The 17,338-nt window shown below is 40.8% G+C and overlaps 1 protein-coding gene and 1 pseudogene across 1 annotated transcript; one reads left to right on the top strand and one right to left on the bottom strand.

The window, feature by feature from the left end:
- Positions 1-631: 631 nt before the first annotated feature.
- LOC133018370 (transmembrane protein 237A-like) lies at positions 632-2,712 on the bottom strand (annotated as a pseudogene).
- Positions 2,713-5,895: 3,183 nt separating this feature from the next.
- ptpn9b (protein tyrosine phosphatase non-receptor type 9b) lies at positions 5,896-16,965 on the top strand. The gene is made up of 13 exons (XM_061084229.1): positions 5,896-5,959; positions 8,210-8,353; positions 8,855-8,944; positions 9,122-9,246; positions 10,458-10,563; positions 10,651-10,761; positions 10,858-11,789; positions 11,939-12,035; positions 12,726-12,795; positions 12,924-13,002; positions 13,342-13,492; positions 13,754-13,961; positions 14,298-16,965. Exons 1-13 carry the CDS (start codon positions 5,927-5,929, stop codon positions 14,519-14,521), a joined length of 2,370 nt encoding a protein of 789 aa, XP_060940212.1. The 5' UTR covers positions 5,896-5,926; the 3' UTR covers positions 14,522-16,965.
- Positions 16,966-17,338: the final 373 nt, after the last annotated feature.

Genomic DNA, 17,338 nt, shown 5'->3' with positions numbered 1-17,338 from the left:
ACCGCGCCGACTAACATGATGACTAACGTGACGGCGAAGATGGCGAAGTCCAGCACGACTGCTCACGTTCAGCAGAACAGTTCCAGTTACTTTGACTCGTGAACATCTGGATGTTTTCCACCGAAACTCTGTTAGCGTCACCACGTCAACACACTGTCAGGGCTCGACTACACGGTCCGGACAGGGAAAAGTAATCGATAAGGTTGAAATTGATACTGAAACTATAGCAACGCTCATACACATTTTTTTGTGCATTTGTGCATTTTCATTTTATACATGTTTAATTATAATAAATTATTTGTATTTATGATGTATTTATTGTATTACGAATTCAATCATTCATCATCAGTTCATTCACGTATTTCTGTTTTGAATTATAATATTTATTGTTGTTTTATCCTCTTGTGATGCAAATTAAGCTAGTGATACTACTTTGGTCACACCGTTGCAATTTCAGCAGAAATAAAATAAAAACACATCGTTGAATTTGTTGGGTAAAACCCTGTATTTAAAAAGAACAACAACAACATATTGACATTTAAAAAACACAATACAACACAAGTTTAATGCCAAAACACAGTGCAAAAATATATGTTCAAAGCTGTAGTGTCGCAGCGGATACACATGTTCCTCAGGCGATCATTTCTGATTTGTCCCCCGGTTTGGTCGGCTCCAGATAACCTGAAGGACAAGACAGTTAAATCAAACAGGGATCTTCCTTTAAAGCAATCCCCCAAACACAAACACAAACACGGAATATTCTTTCTCACCCTCTGTGTAGTCTTATTCCAGTTGGAACGCTATTATGATCCAGGCCAGGATGACAAACAGCGCCACCACCAGGTTGATTGTCACCCATGTTTGGAGGATACCGTGCTCGGACCCTGGTGGCCTGGAGAAGAGAAAGTGAGAGTCTCAGGTTTCATATGCAGGCTTCATGTTGAGAGGTAAAAACCTAACATAGCACAGTTCCAGTGATCTCCCCATAACGTTTTGTTGAAGGACGGGTACAGGTTGATTTGATCACTGGTCATCTGCTGGCTCAAGGACAGGACCAACGCCAACAAATTCACTACACCAGAGGGAGAAATAAAACTGAAACCAAACTCACACCATCTGCTTCAGGTATAAAAGAACTTGTCGAGGAATCGCTGGATGACAAATACAGGGCGGACTCACAGAATGTGGCGTGAGTGTTGGGATTCAGGATGAACTCTCTCACAGTCATGGAGCATGACGCCAGATTGATTCTGTGAAGCAGAGCAGGTTTTACGATACTGACACGAGCTTTTTCAGCTTCATACTCTGAGATAAAAACACGCACCTTTGAAAATATTTAAAATAAACAACTATTAACACTGCAATCAGATCATTTTTTATTTGACCTGGGTCATAGCAGCAGCCACACTGGGAGAATTTGAATCCAAATTTCCACTCGGACGTTTCTACAGGAAAAGTTCCCAAAAATGCCCAGAGTTCAGTGCATGCAGGAATGGGGAAGGTTGATCCTCACCTTTCGAAGGCGGCCACAGTGTTGATGGTCAGCAGCATGTAGAACAGAGACGGGCAGGGGTACGCCAGGCTGTGGTACTGCTCCAGCAGGTTGGACAGAGCGGTGAGGTGCGGGCCGGGCAACATGAACACCACCGCGATGTTCCTCACGGCGTAGCCCGCCAGGAAGCCGTGGCAGTACAGACCGAACCTCCTACAGGAAATGCAGAAGAGATGATATTTTAGAAAAGGGGGAAAGGACCAAGAGTTCACGTGTCTTGTTTTTCTTACAGAGACATGTTTCCTTCACCTGAAGATTTTGTGCACTGTAGAAAAGTCTCTGTTCGGCTGATTGTGCTATGTGATATGTTGTTCTCGCATTAAATCTTACCTTTTTTTTTTTTGCAGATACTTTGCTCTTCTTTATCAGACATGATTGTAAAAAATAACAGATTTTGACATAGGAAGACGTCACTTTGGGCTTTTGGGCAAATTAAAGCAGCTGTTTTTAATACATTTCCAACTTTTTTTTCAACAAATCAAGTCCTTGATTAACTGAGAAAAGATGAGCTGATATGGAGAATAGCTTTTATAGTCAGTCCTTGCAGATATAACAGCAGATATAGTGCTTTAGAAACAGACTTTTTCCTTTTGCTCTTTTTGACCACCTCTTCTCCGTCTGTGTACTGATCAGCTCTATCTCCGTTCACAAGATCGGCCAGGTCATCTTCAACATCTGAAACTGCGGCACAAGCGTGAATAATTGTGAATATACTCCTCTATCCAAACTGAGCTGGTCATACTGGAGTTACTCCTTAACAAGGCACAGATCTGCCACAGATTCTGTTGTTTCTGCAGTTAAATTGTTTTCTCGTCATGTTGAAAAAGCCTACGTGTGCTGTCTGTACACTCAGATGTCCTCCTACTGTCCAGGCCTCCCATCTCCAGCCCCTGATCTAAGAAATGAAGCGGTGCGTGAGTATTGACATTTTACTCTGAAAGGTTAAGAACATACATGATATTAAATCTTTTTTGCTATTATAATTATTATATTAAGATATATTCCACAGATTCTGACTCACCAGCAGTGTCTTGACTTCACGTTTCACACAACAAAGAAAGAGACGACAAAAATATGGGTCAGTACAAAACTGTAAGTGAAAATAAAATGATCACTATCTGGTCAAGGTCAGAAAATAACACATTCATGTACCTCGTCATCGGGGGGAGCGACTGTTGTCCTCGCTTAAGAGAAAAAAGAGAAAAACCCAAGTCAGTTCAGTTCTTTATGTCGTTGTTAACAGTTGTTGTACCACCGCTGACTTAACTTTTTGTATCAATGACTCAGAATTATTTTAATTCATAACTCTGTAATTTAACAAGCTTTCAGATTCATTCTAAGACTTTTTCATGGTTTTCTTCACGTAGAAGGAAGTTTAACACTTTTTCAAACTCTTGAAGCAGTGTATTTATTTTTGACGAAGTGCCCGTCAGCGAAATCTGGGTTTTAATCTCTGCGAAAAGCTGAGTCTATTTTTTCTAGGTTTGTTTGGTGACAATTTAGGAGTAAAAGTTTTTAGTTTTGACTCAGATATCAAAACAGAGAAACGCACCAATACTCATATATAAGAAAATTAAAGCAGCTGAATTTTATATTCCAGTGATAAATAACTTAATTAATTAATACACTATAAAAATCGTTTAACTATTTGAATGTGGAGCACTTTGATTTCTCTATTAATTCTGTCTGCAACTCAGTTTTGCTTGAAATGACGAGTTAAAAACCAAACGACATTTTCTCGTTCGAAGAATCAGTTCATTCTCTTTTTGAATCATTAAATCACATTTAACTTTATTTGCTCCACCGCCTGAGGTCTTTTGGGGAAAGTAGACTAATCATTGTTTTGTTTTGTTGTAATGAATGTGATATTTTTCTCTCTTGCATTAATAGTAAAAAGTAATAATTGAAAAACTTAGATGCAAATGGTTCTTTTGAAGACAGTGCAACGTTAAACGAGTATAATAAATAACATTAACGACGATGGCACAGCACAGTGATCCTATAAATACCTGTGAATAAAAAGGTTTGGGGTTTGAAACCCGGATACATCTCTCACTAACCTGTGGAGGTGGAAGCTCCATGGGCTGCATCTTCTGTCGTAGAAACACAGAATATTTGAGATTTGCTCGTAACTTACAAAGCGAATGTGTTAAAAACATACAGAGTTAGAACACAACTATGGGGTGCCGTTTGTCAAGCAGCTCACGCTGAAAATAACAGCAACATTTTGTCACATTTAGCTTCAAACCATGTTTAAAAAACTGGTGTGAATTTTTGAGTCACTTTTTTTGCACATTTACAACAATATTTGTCAACTTGGAGATATTTTAAATATTTAAATCCAAATGTAAAATGTAACACTTAAATGTTAAATGTTAAATCTAAATGCTAAATCTAGATGTTAAATTTAAATCTAAATGTTAAATTTAAATCTAAATGTTAAATCTAAATCTAAATGTTAAATTTAAATCTAAATCTAAATGTTAAATCTAAATGTTAAATTTAAATCTAATTGTTAAATTTAAATCTAAATGTTAAATCTGAATCTAAATCTAAATGTTAAACATTTAGATTTAAATTTAACATTTAGATTAAACATTTAGATTTAAATTTAGATTTAACATTTATATTTAGATTTAACATTTAGATTTAACATTTATATTTAGATTCAGATTTAACATTTAGATTTAAATTTAACAATTAGATTTAAATTTAACATTTAGATTTAACATTTAGATTTAAATTTAACAATTAGATTTAAATTTAACATTTAGATTTAACATTTCGATTTAAATTTAACATTTCGATTTAAATTTAACATTTCGATTTAGATTTAGCATTTATATTTAACATTTAACATTTAAGTGTTACATTTAACATTTGGATTTAAATATTTAAAATATCTCCAAGTTGACAAATATTGTTGTAAATGTGCAAAAAAGTGACTCAAAAATTCACACCAGTTTTTTAAACATGGTTTGAAGCTAAATGTGACAAAATGTTGCTGTTATTTTCAGCGTGAGTTGCTTGACAAACGGCACCCCATACATAACTGTTAGCTACACAAACAACTCAAAACCGCTAGCTCGGAAATGTTAATCCTTAATAGCCACTTATACCGTTATTTAGGAAAACAAACGTGTTAGCCCCCGTTTCTCTCTCCAGCTGTTCTCAGTAGTGATGTGTCCTCCCGTGTCGAGGCTTCGAAGCGTGTGTCGAGTAATACAGGATGAGTTTTGTAAAGCGCGTATGGAGGCTTTTTTGTAAAGCGCGTATCGGGGCTTGTGTTGATGCATCACATACGTCTCTTTCAAAATCCATATGATTAGAGTATTGGGGGGGGGGGGGGGGGGGGGCGGTATCTTTACTTTGTACCCCAGCTTCATCTGTGCCCTGTGAAAGGATATTTTCTAAAGCAGGCGAAGTTATTTCAAAAAAAGAAACCGCCTGAAACCCAGCACTGTTGAAAAGTTGTTTTTAAATAAAAATTAATCAACCGTTATCTCTTTTGTACCTGTTACATTTTGTCCCCATACACATAAGTACAGTCACAAAGCAAGTAACACAAGCACATTCACATCCCATCACCAATTTTTTTCCACTTTCCCTTTTGACCCCGCCATTGTATCATAAAGACAGAGACCATATTAATAATAATCGTTTATGTATTGGCATCACAAACATCATTAATTTATTCAATTCAAAGCTTCACACTACAAATCGATGGTGTCATTATAATTGCATTTACATTTAATAACCACTTGATGGCGCAGTAGAGCAAATTAAGCCCCATGATGCTTCGGCCTATGAGTGAACCAATTGGATGGAAAGCTTCAACGCTTCATTAAGCTTCATCTCGCCATCATACCAACCCAGGCTTTGATCATAGACTGTATATAAAGGCTTTGATCAGTGTATGGTTATAATATATTAACCAACCCAGGCTTTGATCATAGACTGTTATACATTTTTGGACCAGTGTGTGGTTATTATATATTGTCCAACCCAGGCTCTGATCATAGACTGCATATACATTTTTGGACCAGTGTGTGGTTATTATATATTGTCCAACCCAGGCTTTGATCATAGACTGTATATAAAGGTTTTGATCAGTGTATGGTTATTATATATTGACCAACCCAGGCTTTGATCATAGACTGTATATACATTTTTGGACCAGTGTGTGGTTATTATATATTGTCCAACCCAGGTTTTGATCATAGACTTTATATAAAGGTTTGGATCAGTGTGGGGTTCAAATATTGATAATCACATAATTGGTGTTGAAGTGATTGGGTGTGGGCGGGGCCTCCGTCTCGGGCGTGAGCGAGCGGCTGGTGGGCGCGCCCGCTGCGACGTTGCGCAGGCTTCAAGATGGCGGAAGCCCTGACAACTCAGGAGCAGCTGGTAAGAGTCTCTTAGCTGATTTTTCCCTCCTCTCCCCGCAGTGTTCAGTTGGAACAAATGTCACATTCACTTCCCCCTCTAACAGGGGATTTTTTCCATATGTTTGGACGGGTTGGGTGTTCCCGGGGACGCCGTGGTTGAGGAAACCCCGCTGGCCCCGTTCGCACCCTGACTCCGGTGTGACTGACAGCAGTTAGCATGTGTGTTAGCACGATGGCGTTTGCTAGCAGCTACTAGCCCGTCCCCGGCTATCTATCCCGAACAGCAGCTCCCTCGATGACCCATCTTCACACGGACCACATGAATACACTCGTGTCGCCTCTGCTAACTCGCAGCACATCCTCACGCACGGTTTGTCCGATACGTGGAGCTTCAAGTGTCCTTAACGCCACCGCTAGCCAGCCAGCCACCACATGTAATCTAGCCGCTAATCGATGCTAACAGCTATTGTTGATTTCCAGGGATTTTCCTCGACAGCGTTCTTGTCCGACGGTACAAAGTCCATTTAATCAGGTGTGGGGGTTAGGAAGGACCTGCCGGGGATTCCTCAAGTCATGCTGGACTATGACACGGTGGAGACAGACTTAGATCGTGGAGCTCAACGCGAGGAGCACCAGCAGCTAGCTATCAGATTTACGGTCGAGGATTCAGAGAACTGAGCCTCCGGTTCCTAGCATTGTTGTTGCCATCACTTTCCAGTACAGAGGCGGGCTTGACATGGACAGGAAACGGCGAACGGAACACCGCGATCATCCTGGAGCCAACTTCACTTTTTATCGTGACTGGTTCTTCATCATAAGTTTAAGCGATCATTAGGCTAAGTAACGGGACAGGCTCACCCCCCCCACCCTCGGCATTTCTCGGTTTGTTTCTTGAAGGCTAAACATCGCATTCCCAGAATCAGTCTCCTCCATCGATCCCCAGCCCCGAGGCCACTTGGAGTAGAAAACGTTCGACTTGTTTGCTCAAAGCGGAAAAAGCGATCTGTTGCCTTGTCTTCGTATGATCCCACCATGGTCTCTCACTGGTTGAGACATTAATTTACCATCTTTTCCATGATAGAAGGGCGTGATTTAACAAATAAAAAAACAATTAATTCCAGTTTAACGCTACTACTGCCCATTCAACACACCTTTTAGAAACATGTGAACATTTATTTGGAATTTGTGGTGCGGGAACACAACCTGCAAGAGATGGTATAATGCTATTATTTTTTAACTTAAGTTTTTATTAAACTTTTCTTAGGCATGGTACATGGCAAATTAAACATGTTTCTTTATACAGGAACAAGTAGTATATGGTTGAGAATTGACTCTTATAACAGACTTCGCAAATATTTGTCTCAAAAATAGGCAGCTATTACAAAACAAAGTACAAAATGATATCCACTGATACCTTCATTGCATACCTGCACACCCCACCATACATGATATAGCATACATCATATAGACATGTTGCTGAGGTATACAGTATTACAGGATCCCACTTGGGAGAAACACAGCAAAACAATAAAACCAGAGTCCTAGTGGGGATCATTATTCACCTTTATGTAATTGTATAAGGCAATTATTGACTTGTTAAAGGACAATTTACTTTCTATTTATGCATCCATAAAACATAGGCTAAAGGGAGCCGAGTTCCTACGTCACACTGCTATATATTTAATGAATGTGTCTATTGTCTAATGTATCCATCATCTAATAACAAAACGGGTCATGAGATGCATCAGGATGACTCACGTCTGCCAAACCACTAACATGGAAACCCTGTATTGGGATTGATTTTTCACTTAATCCGCTTTTTCATTCTCCATCCTGTGAGAGAGTCCATTCAGGTGTGTTGTGTGTGGTGGATGAGGTAATCTGTGATACCCATTCATGATGATGTGCTCTACTCCGGCTGGTTTTATATTTGGAGGTGCATTACACTTGGGTGGAAACAAGCAGACTGTTGTCTCCTGGCATATGAGTTCTCTCTTCTACTTCATCTTCCAAAGGGACGGTCTGCTGACGTCTGTATCTGAAGTATTACAAAGCCAAGGGGGGGGTGACAGTTGTGTGTGTCCTTCTGTCAGTTTTCAGCCTTATCATCTGTCAGTCTTTCTTTCCTGTTTCTGGACACCATCAATTCAAAGCTTTTTATTAGTTGCTCCTGCTTGGCATAATTGCCCTTATGGTCTCCTGCGCTAACCTCTCCTCACACACAGACACCTCACCTTTTCTCTCCATGTCCTCCCTCACGTCTGTCCAGGCTGTGGAGGAGTTCCTGAGTGAAGTGCGAAGCAGGGAGCAGCCTCACAGTGCCGGGCTTGTTTCTCAACCTACAGCTGTAAAGTTTCTTATGGCCCGCAAGTTTGACGTCTGCAGAGCCATCGACCTCTTCCAAGCATACAAGGTACAGCAGTGTTTGTGATCGATGGCACAATAAGTGCAAATACTTAATTCATGTTATCAACATGACAAAGGGCTAAAATAGAAATAATCAATACAATTTCAATATTCATAGGCTCTTTTCCCTATTCAATATTCAAATATAATCATTAAATTCAATATGGCGTTACAGTCACAGTTTTGCACTCGACAGTGTAAAGTTTTGTAGCGAGACTGACGACCATCCATGATGTGTGGAAGACTTCACTGTAGCAGCATACATATTAGCAAGTCAAAACTATGTCCTGTTATAACGCGTCATAACTTGCTATTCAGTGAGACAGTTAGTCCACAGAGGACTCTGAGAAATCTATCGTGAACTACATACAACCTATAAACCAGTACGAAATCTCAGCAACAAACACTATCTATGCAAAACTATCATATATAAACTTTAGCTAATACTGTATAAGAATTTATTGAGTCTTTTAACTGACTTTGCCGCTTCATTTATGTGATGTTTTAGAACACGAGAATCAAAGAGGGCATCATCAATATCAATCCTGACGAGGAGCCGCTCCGCTCTGAGCTGCTCGATGGCAAATTTACAGTCCTGGTGAGTAGTGAAGTCCTTTTGAGCCACATAGAGCAAAGGGGCTCGAGTTAATCATTTAGCAATTACAACAATGGTTACATGGAACATGATGCACATACATTGTAAATAGAATATCTCTAAACTGACTGAATTTGCATTGGTGTATAATACATGATGGCCTGTCAATGTTCCTACCAGCCTGGTCGTGATGCTAAAGGCGCAGCTCTAGCGCTCTTCACTGCTCGTCTCCATCGGCCAGACGTCACCACCCACAAAGCTGTGCTTCAGGCCATCATCTATCAGCTGGATAAAGCCATAGAGAGGTGATTCCTTAACTGTTTTTCCCTGTACACTTCACTAAACTTTGGTATTGCGTTCGTGGTACACCCGTCACTTCCGGACCTATTGCTCTTTTTATTAACTTGTTCTGTTTACAGTTTTCCGTTTTTACTAGTTACTTGTTTCCAGTTTCGGATGTTTGTTTCCCAGATTAGTGTAAATTTTGTTAACAAAAACCGTGACAAAATATATTTGTCAACAATCTTTTTTCAAAAGCCTCGACAAGATGATAACGATCATTAAAACCAGCTGTGACTATTAACATGCAACATACTTGATGAAAAAAATGTTGGACAGTGAGATAAACAAAACAAAAAAATGTCTTCCTGTGCGCTTGTATGTTCTGTGTGTAAGTGATTGGGTAACATAGAGAGAAGGGAGAAGAAGATGACAGCAACATAATTGATTGACATTTGGATCCAATTCAAATACAAAACTGTGAGAGGAATTGGCGAGTGTGTAGTTTCACTGAGAGAACCCCTGAGGCTACAAAGTCACTGGAAAGAAAACCACAAACCTGTGTAGACATATTAAAACACACCACACAATAAATTAAACCTTATGTTCAGATGTTAATAACACTGCTGCACTTATAAAGCCACATCAAGACAATCACTTAAGGCAGTGGTTTATCATCTCAACACGGCCTTAGTCTCACTGAAAGTCAGAAGCCAAGTGGGCTACAATGACCAGCCTTCAACTTAAGATGGCCTCATTTGTTTGGGTGTACTTGTTATCTGTTATCTGTAAAACACACTTAAAATTGTTTTTTTGTGCACTTTACATGTCTTCACAATTTTGAATTGGTCTGTGGCAGCTAAATGTTCAAATGTACAGAATGTGATCCGTAAGATTATTAGGATGTTTCTGTTTTCAGGAGTTACTGTAGCTGTCTAGTTTTTAGCTTGCTTTGTTTGCAAATAAGTTCCAATCATTTTCTTTAAAGTTTGTAAAGGACTATAAACATAGGGTCTTTAACACTACTACGAAGACTTACAACACTTCTGGCACAGTTCTGACAAAACTGAGCACAAGTGTAGGATGTACTGCTGTGTTCTTTTTGATTGTGGCTGGAGAAAAAAATAAAAAATAAATATTACCTTATTCTTAAGTTCCCTCAGGTGTATTTTATAAAGTTATTCTTTGACGCCCCACCACTGCTTTTTAATGAACAATCCTCTTGTTTCTGCCGTAGTGAACAAACTCAAAGAGATGGACTCATATTTATCTACGACATGACCAACTCCAACTATGGTAACTTTGACTATGAGCTCTGTGTCAAGATCCTCAATTTGCTCAAGGTAAAAATCTGGAACATCCTCTCTTGCTCTCTCCTCTACCTGCCCTCTGGGTTTTGGTGTTAAACTGCCTCTCTCTGTACTTTCCAGGGGGCTTTTCCAGCTCGTCTAAAATGTGTCTTCATTGTGTCGTCGCCTCTTTGGTTTCGAGCACCTTTCGCGGTCCTTCGCCTCTTTGTGCGTGAGAAGCTGAGAGAAAGGGTATGTGTGTCTCTCTTCCTCGGGTGGTTATGTCCCAATGTTTAATACGCTTGTTAATTTATTTGAATTTTCTTTTCTTTGCTTTGTAATTCATAGGTGTGCACGGTGAAAGCTCATGAGTTGGCCGGTCACATCCCAGTCTCCTCCCTCCCTGACCACCTGGGTGGGACATCCCAGTACAGCCACGTGGCCTGGATCCAGTCCTGTGTTAACGTTCAAACAAACACTGTTGAGGGTGAAACACAAGAACATGACACGCACGACTGTGTGGGAAGCCTGCTACGCTCTTACAGCTTGGAGTGCAGCAACACTAGCGCAGGCGCTACACTGTCCTACACCCACATAAATACACAGTTAGGTTCTGAGCTAGCTGTGGCTAACTCTAACTGCTATGATGATAATAATGCTAACCCACACAGCAACTGCACTGTGGTGGAGAGCAGGACTCAAGGCCTAGGCCAGTATCAGCAGAGCCCAAATTCTGCTGCCAATAGGCTGCAGGGGAACCACCAACACTGGAACGGCTCGGCTGTGAGCGAAACCAACATGGCCGTTAGTGGCTCCAGCCTCAACGCTAACATGAATGGTCGTGGTCGCCAAGCCCCTCCCCAGTCAGACACGCCTCCTGACACGCCGGTCTCTCAGAAAGGTGATGAAAATACAGAAGACTGCACAACAACAGACTCAGCCCTTAGACCTCAGAATGAGGATGTCAAAGAGGAGGAGGAAGATGAGGAGGAGGAGGACGAGGAGGAGGACGAGGAGGAGGAAGGGGTGCCTCCGTTGCCCCAGAAATCTCTACCTCGACCGCCCCACCAGCCTTCCTCTCAATCCCCGCCACTGTCTTCATCGTGTGATCCCGACGAAGACGACCGCTGCATGGAGCTGTCTCTCCACATGCCAGAGCAGGGAGGCATGACGGTGCACGACCTGGTGGAGCACGTGAAGAGGAGGAAGAAGAAAGGGATCTATCAGGAGTACGAGGAGATCCGCAAGGAGCCACCGGCCGGCACCTTTGACTACTCCAAGTAAGAGATGAAAAAAATATGTTCCAACTCTACTTTTTAAAAGTCTTTCTGCTGTTTGTTTTCTCTCGCGCTAACAGGGCAAAGGAAAATCACATGACAGATCAGCCCAGTATTTCAGTCTGATACGTTTCTCAACTCTGCTTCCACAGGAAATTAGCCAATCAGATAAAGAACAGGTACAGCGATGTTCTCTGCCTGGACCAGTCGAGAGTGCGCCTCTGCCAGCTCTCTGATGACGAGGATGAGGTGATTATTTCATCCTCAGTCCATCTCCTGTTTATTGATTCTTGTATTTATTTCATACATGTGTTTTAAGAACTATTCCTGTAGCTCTTTCCTTTGACATTTTGCTGTTTCATGATGTGACAGTGCAGCCAACTTTGGTCATATTCACATCCCTTATTCGTGTTTGCACAAGACGGGTACTTCAGAAAATAATTGTCCACACTGAAACAATCCGAACAGGATTTGCTCTGGACATAAATTTGTAAATTCGATTTAGGTTAGGTGACCGTATCACACCCTTTGTTTTGTTTTGAATGAGAGGCCTGTTTTTGGAAAGCTGTAAAAAAAATGATAACGCACAATGGTATAATAGTTTAAACTATAAACATACAATCCATGTTGTAAAAAATAAACAGGTGGTATGTCTGTTGAACAAATCTTGAGATTGACGACAGTATGAATCATCCGTAGAACTTTCATAAAGTATCATATTTGTATGCTGCTCTTGACATAATGTTTAACCATTTACTACAAGTAAGTGACAAAAATAAAATTTTATTTTATATGGAAGTCAGAGATAGCAATTTGAACAGAAGATGTGTCGGCCCTACTCTAATAATACGTGTAAATATGTGAAGCATCCAAAAGAAGGAATCAGATTCGAACACCAGGCAATGAGTCTCACTTCATCACTACTGTTTGTTTTCGCAGACGTCAGATTACATTAATGGCAGTTTCATGGATGGGTACAAGAGAAGCAACGCCTACATTGCAACTCAGGGTGAGGAGCTGTTGGAACACAAACTATTAACTTTGTGAAGTCCTTTTTTCTACATACATGTTTGTACTTAAACTCAACTCAGTACACTCTGGTGCTACCAAAGCCTGACAGATCTTTATGTCCCACAGGTCCTTTGCCAAAAACATTTGGCGACTTCTGGCGCATGGTGTGGGAGCAGATGGTACTTATCATTGTCATGACCACCAGGTGAGACTCCTGCCACGCTGATTCCTGAGGTTTACTATGAATTATCCGGATTTAATCCTGAATTGGTCAACGCAGTTTATTTTGGGGTGGAGGGGTTCAATGTGATCCATGTAATATCAGGAGTGTTGATCCATACAGTGTGCAGTATTGGCAGATTCTAGCAGTGCAGGAAGGCACATGGCACGTTTTCTGAGCTAACACAAAGTACGAAGATTCCCAAAAATCCTCCGCGTCTGTTCAGTTTGAGAGATGTACAAAGCACGTCTACATGCTAGAGTGGTAGAGTAAGCAATGTCACGAGGGGGATTGAAAGGCTGTGATTTGTGTTGTGTTTCTCAGGGTGGTGGAGCGTGGACGTGTCAAGTGTGGTCAGTACTGGCCTCTTGAGGAGGGTAGGACTGAGCAGCACGGTTACTTCCTGGTCAGGAACACACACATCCAGGGGTTCCAGGACTTCAAACTCTCCCTCCTCGAGCTCTACAACACACAGGTAAGTCATAGGGAGCACCTCAGTACCTGAAAATTCGTAAACTAGGTATTTTTATTTAACATGAAAAAATGGCCGTTAATGTCCATTTGATGACTTTAGGGATATCTTAATTTATAATAAAAAATAACTTTAGATAAGTTAATTATTTTAGATAGTGGAATATGATTTTGTTGGTGGAATGTCTTCATCTTCACTTGAATATGCTAGTTGATCCTAACGTCCATCTCTGTACTTCTTTGACGCTGCCTGACCTTCTGTCAGTCTGGAGAGAGACGGGAGGTGTGTCACTACCTCTACGTCAGCTGGCCGGACTTCGGCGTGCCCAAGAGTGCTTCTGCTATGCTGGACTTCCGCGAGCACGTGCTTGAGAGGAGGGACGCTGCGGTTCAAAGCCTGGGATCCAGTTGGACGGGGCCTCCAGGGGGCCCCCCTGTGGTTGTGCACTGCAGTGCTGGCATTGGCCGCACAGGTAAACACATAGGGTGTCAATATTGACAACATGATAGCTTGAATGTTCTTTTTACTTATCCTTAAGGTAAGATAGTCCTTTCCTGTTATACAAACATAATCTAGAGATAGTGCATGGAACAATTGGCAAAAGCACATAACTTTAACACCTTAGAACATTTTGCAGTGTGACTTCAACTTATTATTGAGTCTGTGCTACTAAAAAGTCAGACTGCTCTACGGGAGAAAGGTCCTTCTCGGTTCTGAATTGGTATACCTGGCAAGAGTCAGGAAAGTGTCTGTAACTGTAAATAACTGTTTAAGTCTTCCTCAAGTAACTTCTCTGTCTTCTCTGTAGGTACATTCTGTACACTGGACATCTGCCTGTCCAGGCTGGAGGACATCGGCACAGTAGATGTCCGTCAGACGGTGCGGCGGATGCGTACGCAGAGGGCTTTCAGCATCCAGACCTGGGACCAGTACTACTTCTGCTACACGGCAGTCATCGAGTATGCCCAGCGCCATGGGAAACTGAGCCCAGTGCAGTGGTCTGACTCAGAAATAGAGACTGACAGCGAATGAGGGACACATGGAGCGATAACGTGACAGATGGGGTAGCCAACCTTAACTGAAGTCATAGGAATGAAATAATACAGAGGAGTGACATTTCTCAGTTGAAGAGGAAGATGACTCTTCTGCCATAAGAGAGACAAAGGATGGAAATCTTGTTTTTTACGCTCTTGATGTGATGATGCAGACTCCCACAGTTGCGCTTCCTTTACCGGAGTGGCTACATGTCGAAGGTTAAGAAAGAAATACAGGGATTGTGTGCCGCATCGCTGATTGAGCAAGCTGTCCTGCCAATTTCCAAGCCCATTTTTATTTAGCAAGCTACGGGGGGACTCGGACTACCCTGAACCTGTCTTGTTGACAAGAGCGTTGTACGACTTGTAGCATTTTTTATATTGACTTGCACATGAGGAATGACAAACTTGAACTTTACCCCTCGACGCCCTCCAAACCCCTGTCTGTTTCATGTTCCTTTTCAGCCCTGAACGAGTCGGTGGTCACAGGAAAACTGTCAGGGGGATGAGAAGGTGAAACTTGAAAACTTTTGTGTTCTTATATTTTTTAAAGAGGAAATGGTTCTGCGTGAACAATTGGCCATATGTGATGGTCGATCAGTGTGTGAGCCATTTAGTCCATTTATGTTTTTCTTATATTTTCCATGTTCTTATTTCTCTGGTGCATTTTCTACATATGTTTCATGTTTGTGCATATGTAGACTAACTTTTCAAAGCCAAAGTCCTCACCCTGAATGCTTGGATGTACTCCTTGGTGAAATATTATAGACTGAAGCCCGTGTATATTCTTGTAACATACATTTATACATTAGTGTGCATTATAACAACCTCTGAAAGAAGAGCAAAAAAAAGCAGTTTAATATAATTGACTTATCCTCGAGAAGAAATATCTATGTAGCGAGCCAGGCTATGACAAAATAATGAAGAGTTCTGGTTAGTAAACCGATATCATAATGCAAATCTGTGATTTGTCAGGTCTAACATCATTTTACTGTCAGAGCGTTCTGATTGGACGATCTTAAGTAATTTGGCCTTAACTTGATTCACTGCCTCGTCGTTCTCAGACCTAAACCATACCTGTAGCTGTAAAGTGTTTTATTTCCCCTTTTGGTTCTTGTTCCCGTTAGAATCTCACACCATTGAAACCACAACTGTTGTGTTTAAATCTCAAGCCAGATTCTGCCTGAGATAATTGTGCCTTCAAGTTTTCCTTAGCTTAATGTCTCACTAGTATAATAATAACACCCAAACTAGTGCACTTGCATAGTTCACAATGACTATGTGCCACACAGGACACCCACATTCTGCCTATAGTCCTGTACATAGTACACTACTTAATAATAACATACAAGTAGTAAGTTATCTGGGACTAAGCTCTGGTTGGAGACATGGCTATCCTTTTATCATTTGACCTCAGGGGGTAATTCTAGTGTTTTTTGCCCAGTGTCACAGATCCGTTTCTGGGTTTGCCTCTGGTAAATTATCATTTAAGAAAAAAAACCTATATCAAGTTTATTTTGTATTTTTTACTGTATAGTATTCCACAATATTTATGTCTTTGTAAAACTTCTACAATATGGAAATCAGTGAATGTTGGTACGATGCTACAAAGAAAACAAACCAGTTAATGCATTTGATAAGCTGAACAAAACAGATGGGGAGTGAAATATATTTTTTGTTGTTCACATTGAAACTTTAGTGGAAAAATGTCACTTGCCATTGTATTTTCAGAACTGACTTGTATAAATGGTGATTGTTTGATTCCAGGACAATATGGGGGTCGGCGTTGCTTTAGAGAGCTTGTTAGACTCTTCAGTAACAGTGACATGAACGTCTTACTGTCTGGTACCTAATGCCAAGGATTTAACAAAACAAAAAAAAAGCTATCAAAGAAGATAACAAAGAGAAGTGGCTGATGTTTCTTCCTCCCTAAAAAGCCCCAGCTTGGTGTCAGGAAGTTAAAACAAAGTATTGAGAATGGGTTGAGGTTTTTTAGCATGGTCAGAGAGCCTTGAATGTTTTCGGGGTAACGGTGTCCAAGCAATTTTGTCGAGACAGATGTGGATATTTCTGGTGAATGTGGACCCTGCATCCCTCAATGCCAAAGGCCCAGGCTCACCCTACACATGTTCTCCTGTCACACATCCTCAGCAGCCCACTAGCATGGACCTATCAGTGCATCCACGGACACACTTGGGAGCAGCACGGAAACATTACTGAAGATTATGTATAGCTACAAAATACGAGAGTGTGTATGTAAAACGAGTTTTGGTCATGCTGTTTTTGATTTGTTTTGTGAGAAACAGAGAATGCAATGTGCATTTGTCATTGTTGAGTTAATGTTTCTTTTTGTGATCTAAGTTCTTGTGATTGAATTATGGCCTTTTACATGCTGTCAGCCCGGCTGTCCCATTAAAGCAATGGTATTACTATCTTCAACAAGCTGAAGTCATCTCTTTGGGGCTGAATAGGGGGGTGCATGTGCAGAATGAACATGTAGTCTGTGTTGTTAAGTTCTTGAGTGGGTATGTGGATGCAACACACAAAACACAGGTACTGGTACTGTAGCCAGATGTGGCTGAGATTTAATTTCAATTATTGATCATGACACCATCACTTCCTGAGTTTCTGAGGCTGAAGTCAACCTCACCTGATAAGACATTTTTTTTGTTGTTTGTCAAATGTGTTTTTGGGGTTTAAAAAGCAAAGATGATCACCTTCATGAACTCTGCGTATCCATAGAGCTTTAGGTGCAATCTGTTAGAAGTGGAAATCACAATTCACTGCTGATTCAAACGACTTTGTTCATTTGAAA

Source organism: Limanda limanda, chromosome 2 (assembly GCF_963576545.1).
Source record: "Limanda limanda chromosome 2, fLimLim1.1, whole genome shotgun sequence".
NCBI lineage: Eukaryota > Metazoa > Chordata > Actinopteri > Pleuronectiformes > Pleuronectidae > Limanda > Limanda limanda.
The sequence above is the reverse complement of the archived record's forward strand: the minus strand, read 5'-3'. Positions and strand labels throughout refer to the sequence as shown.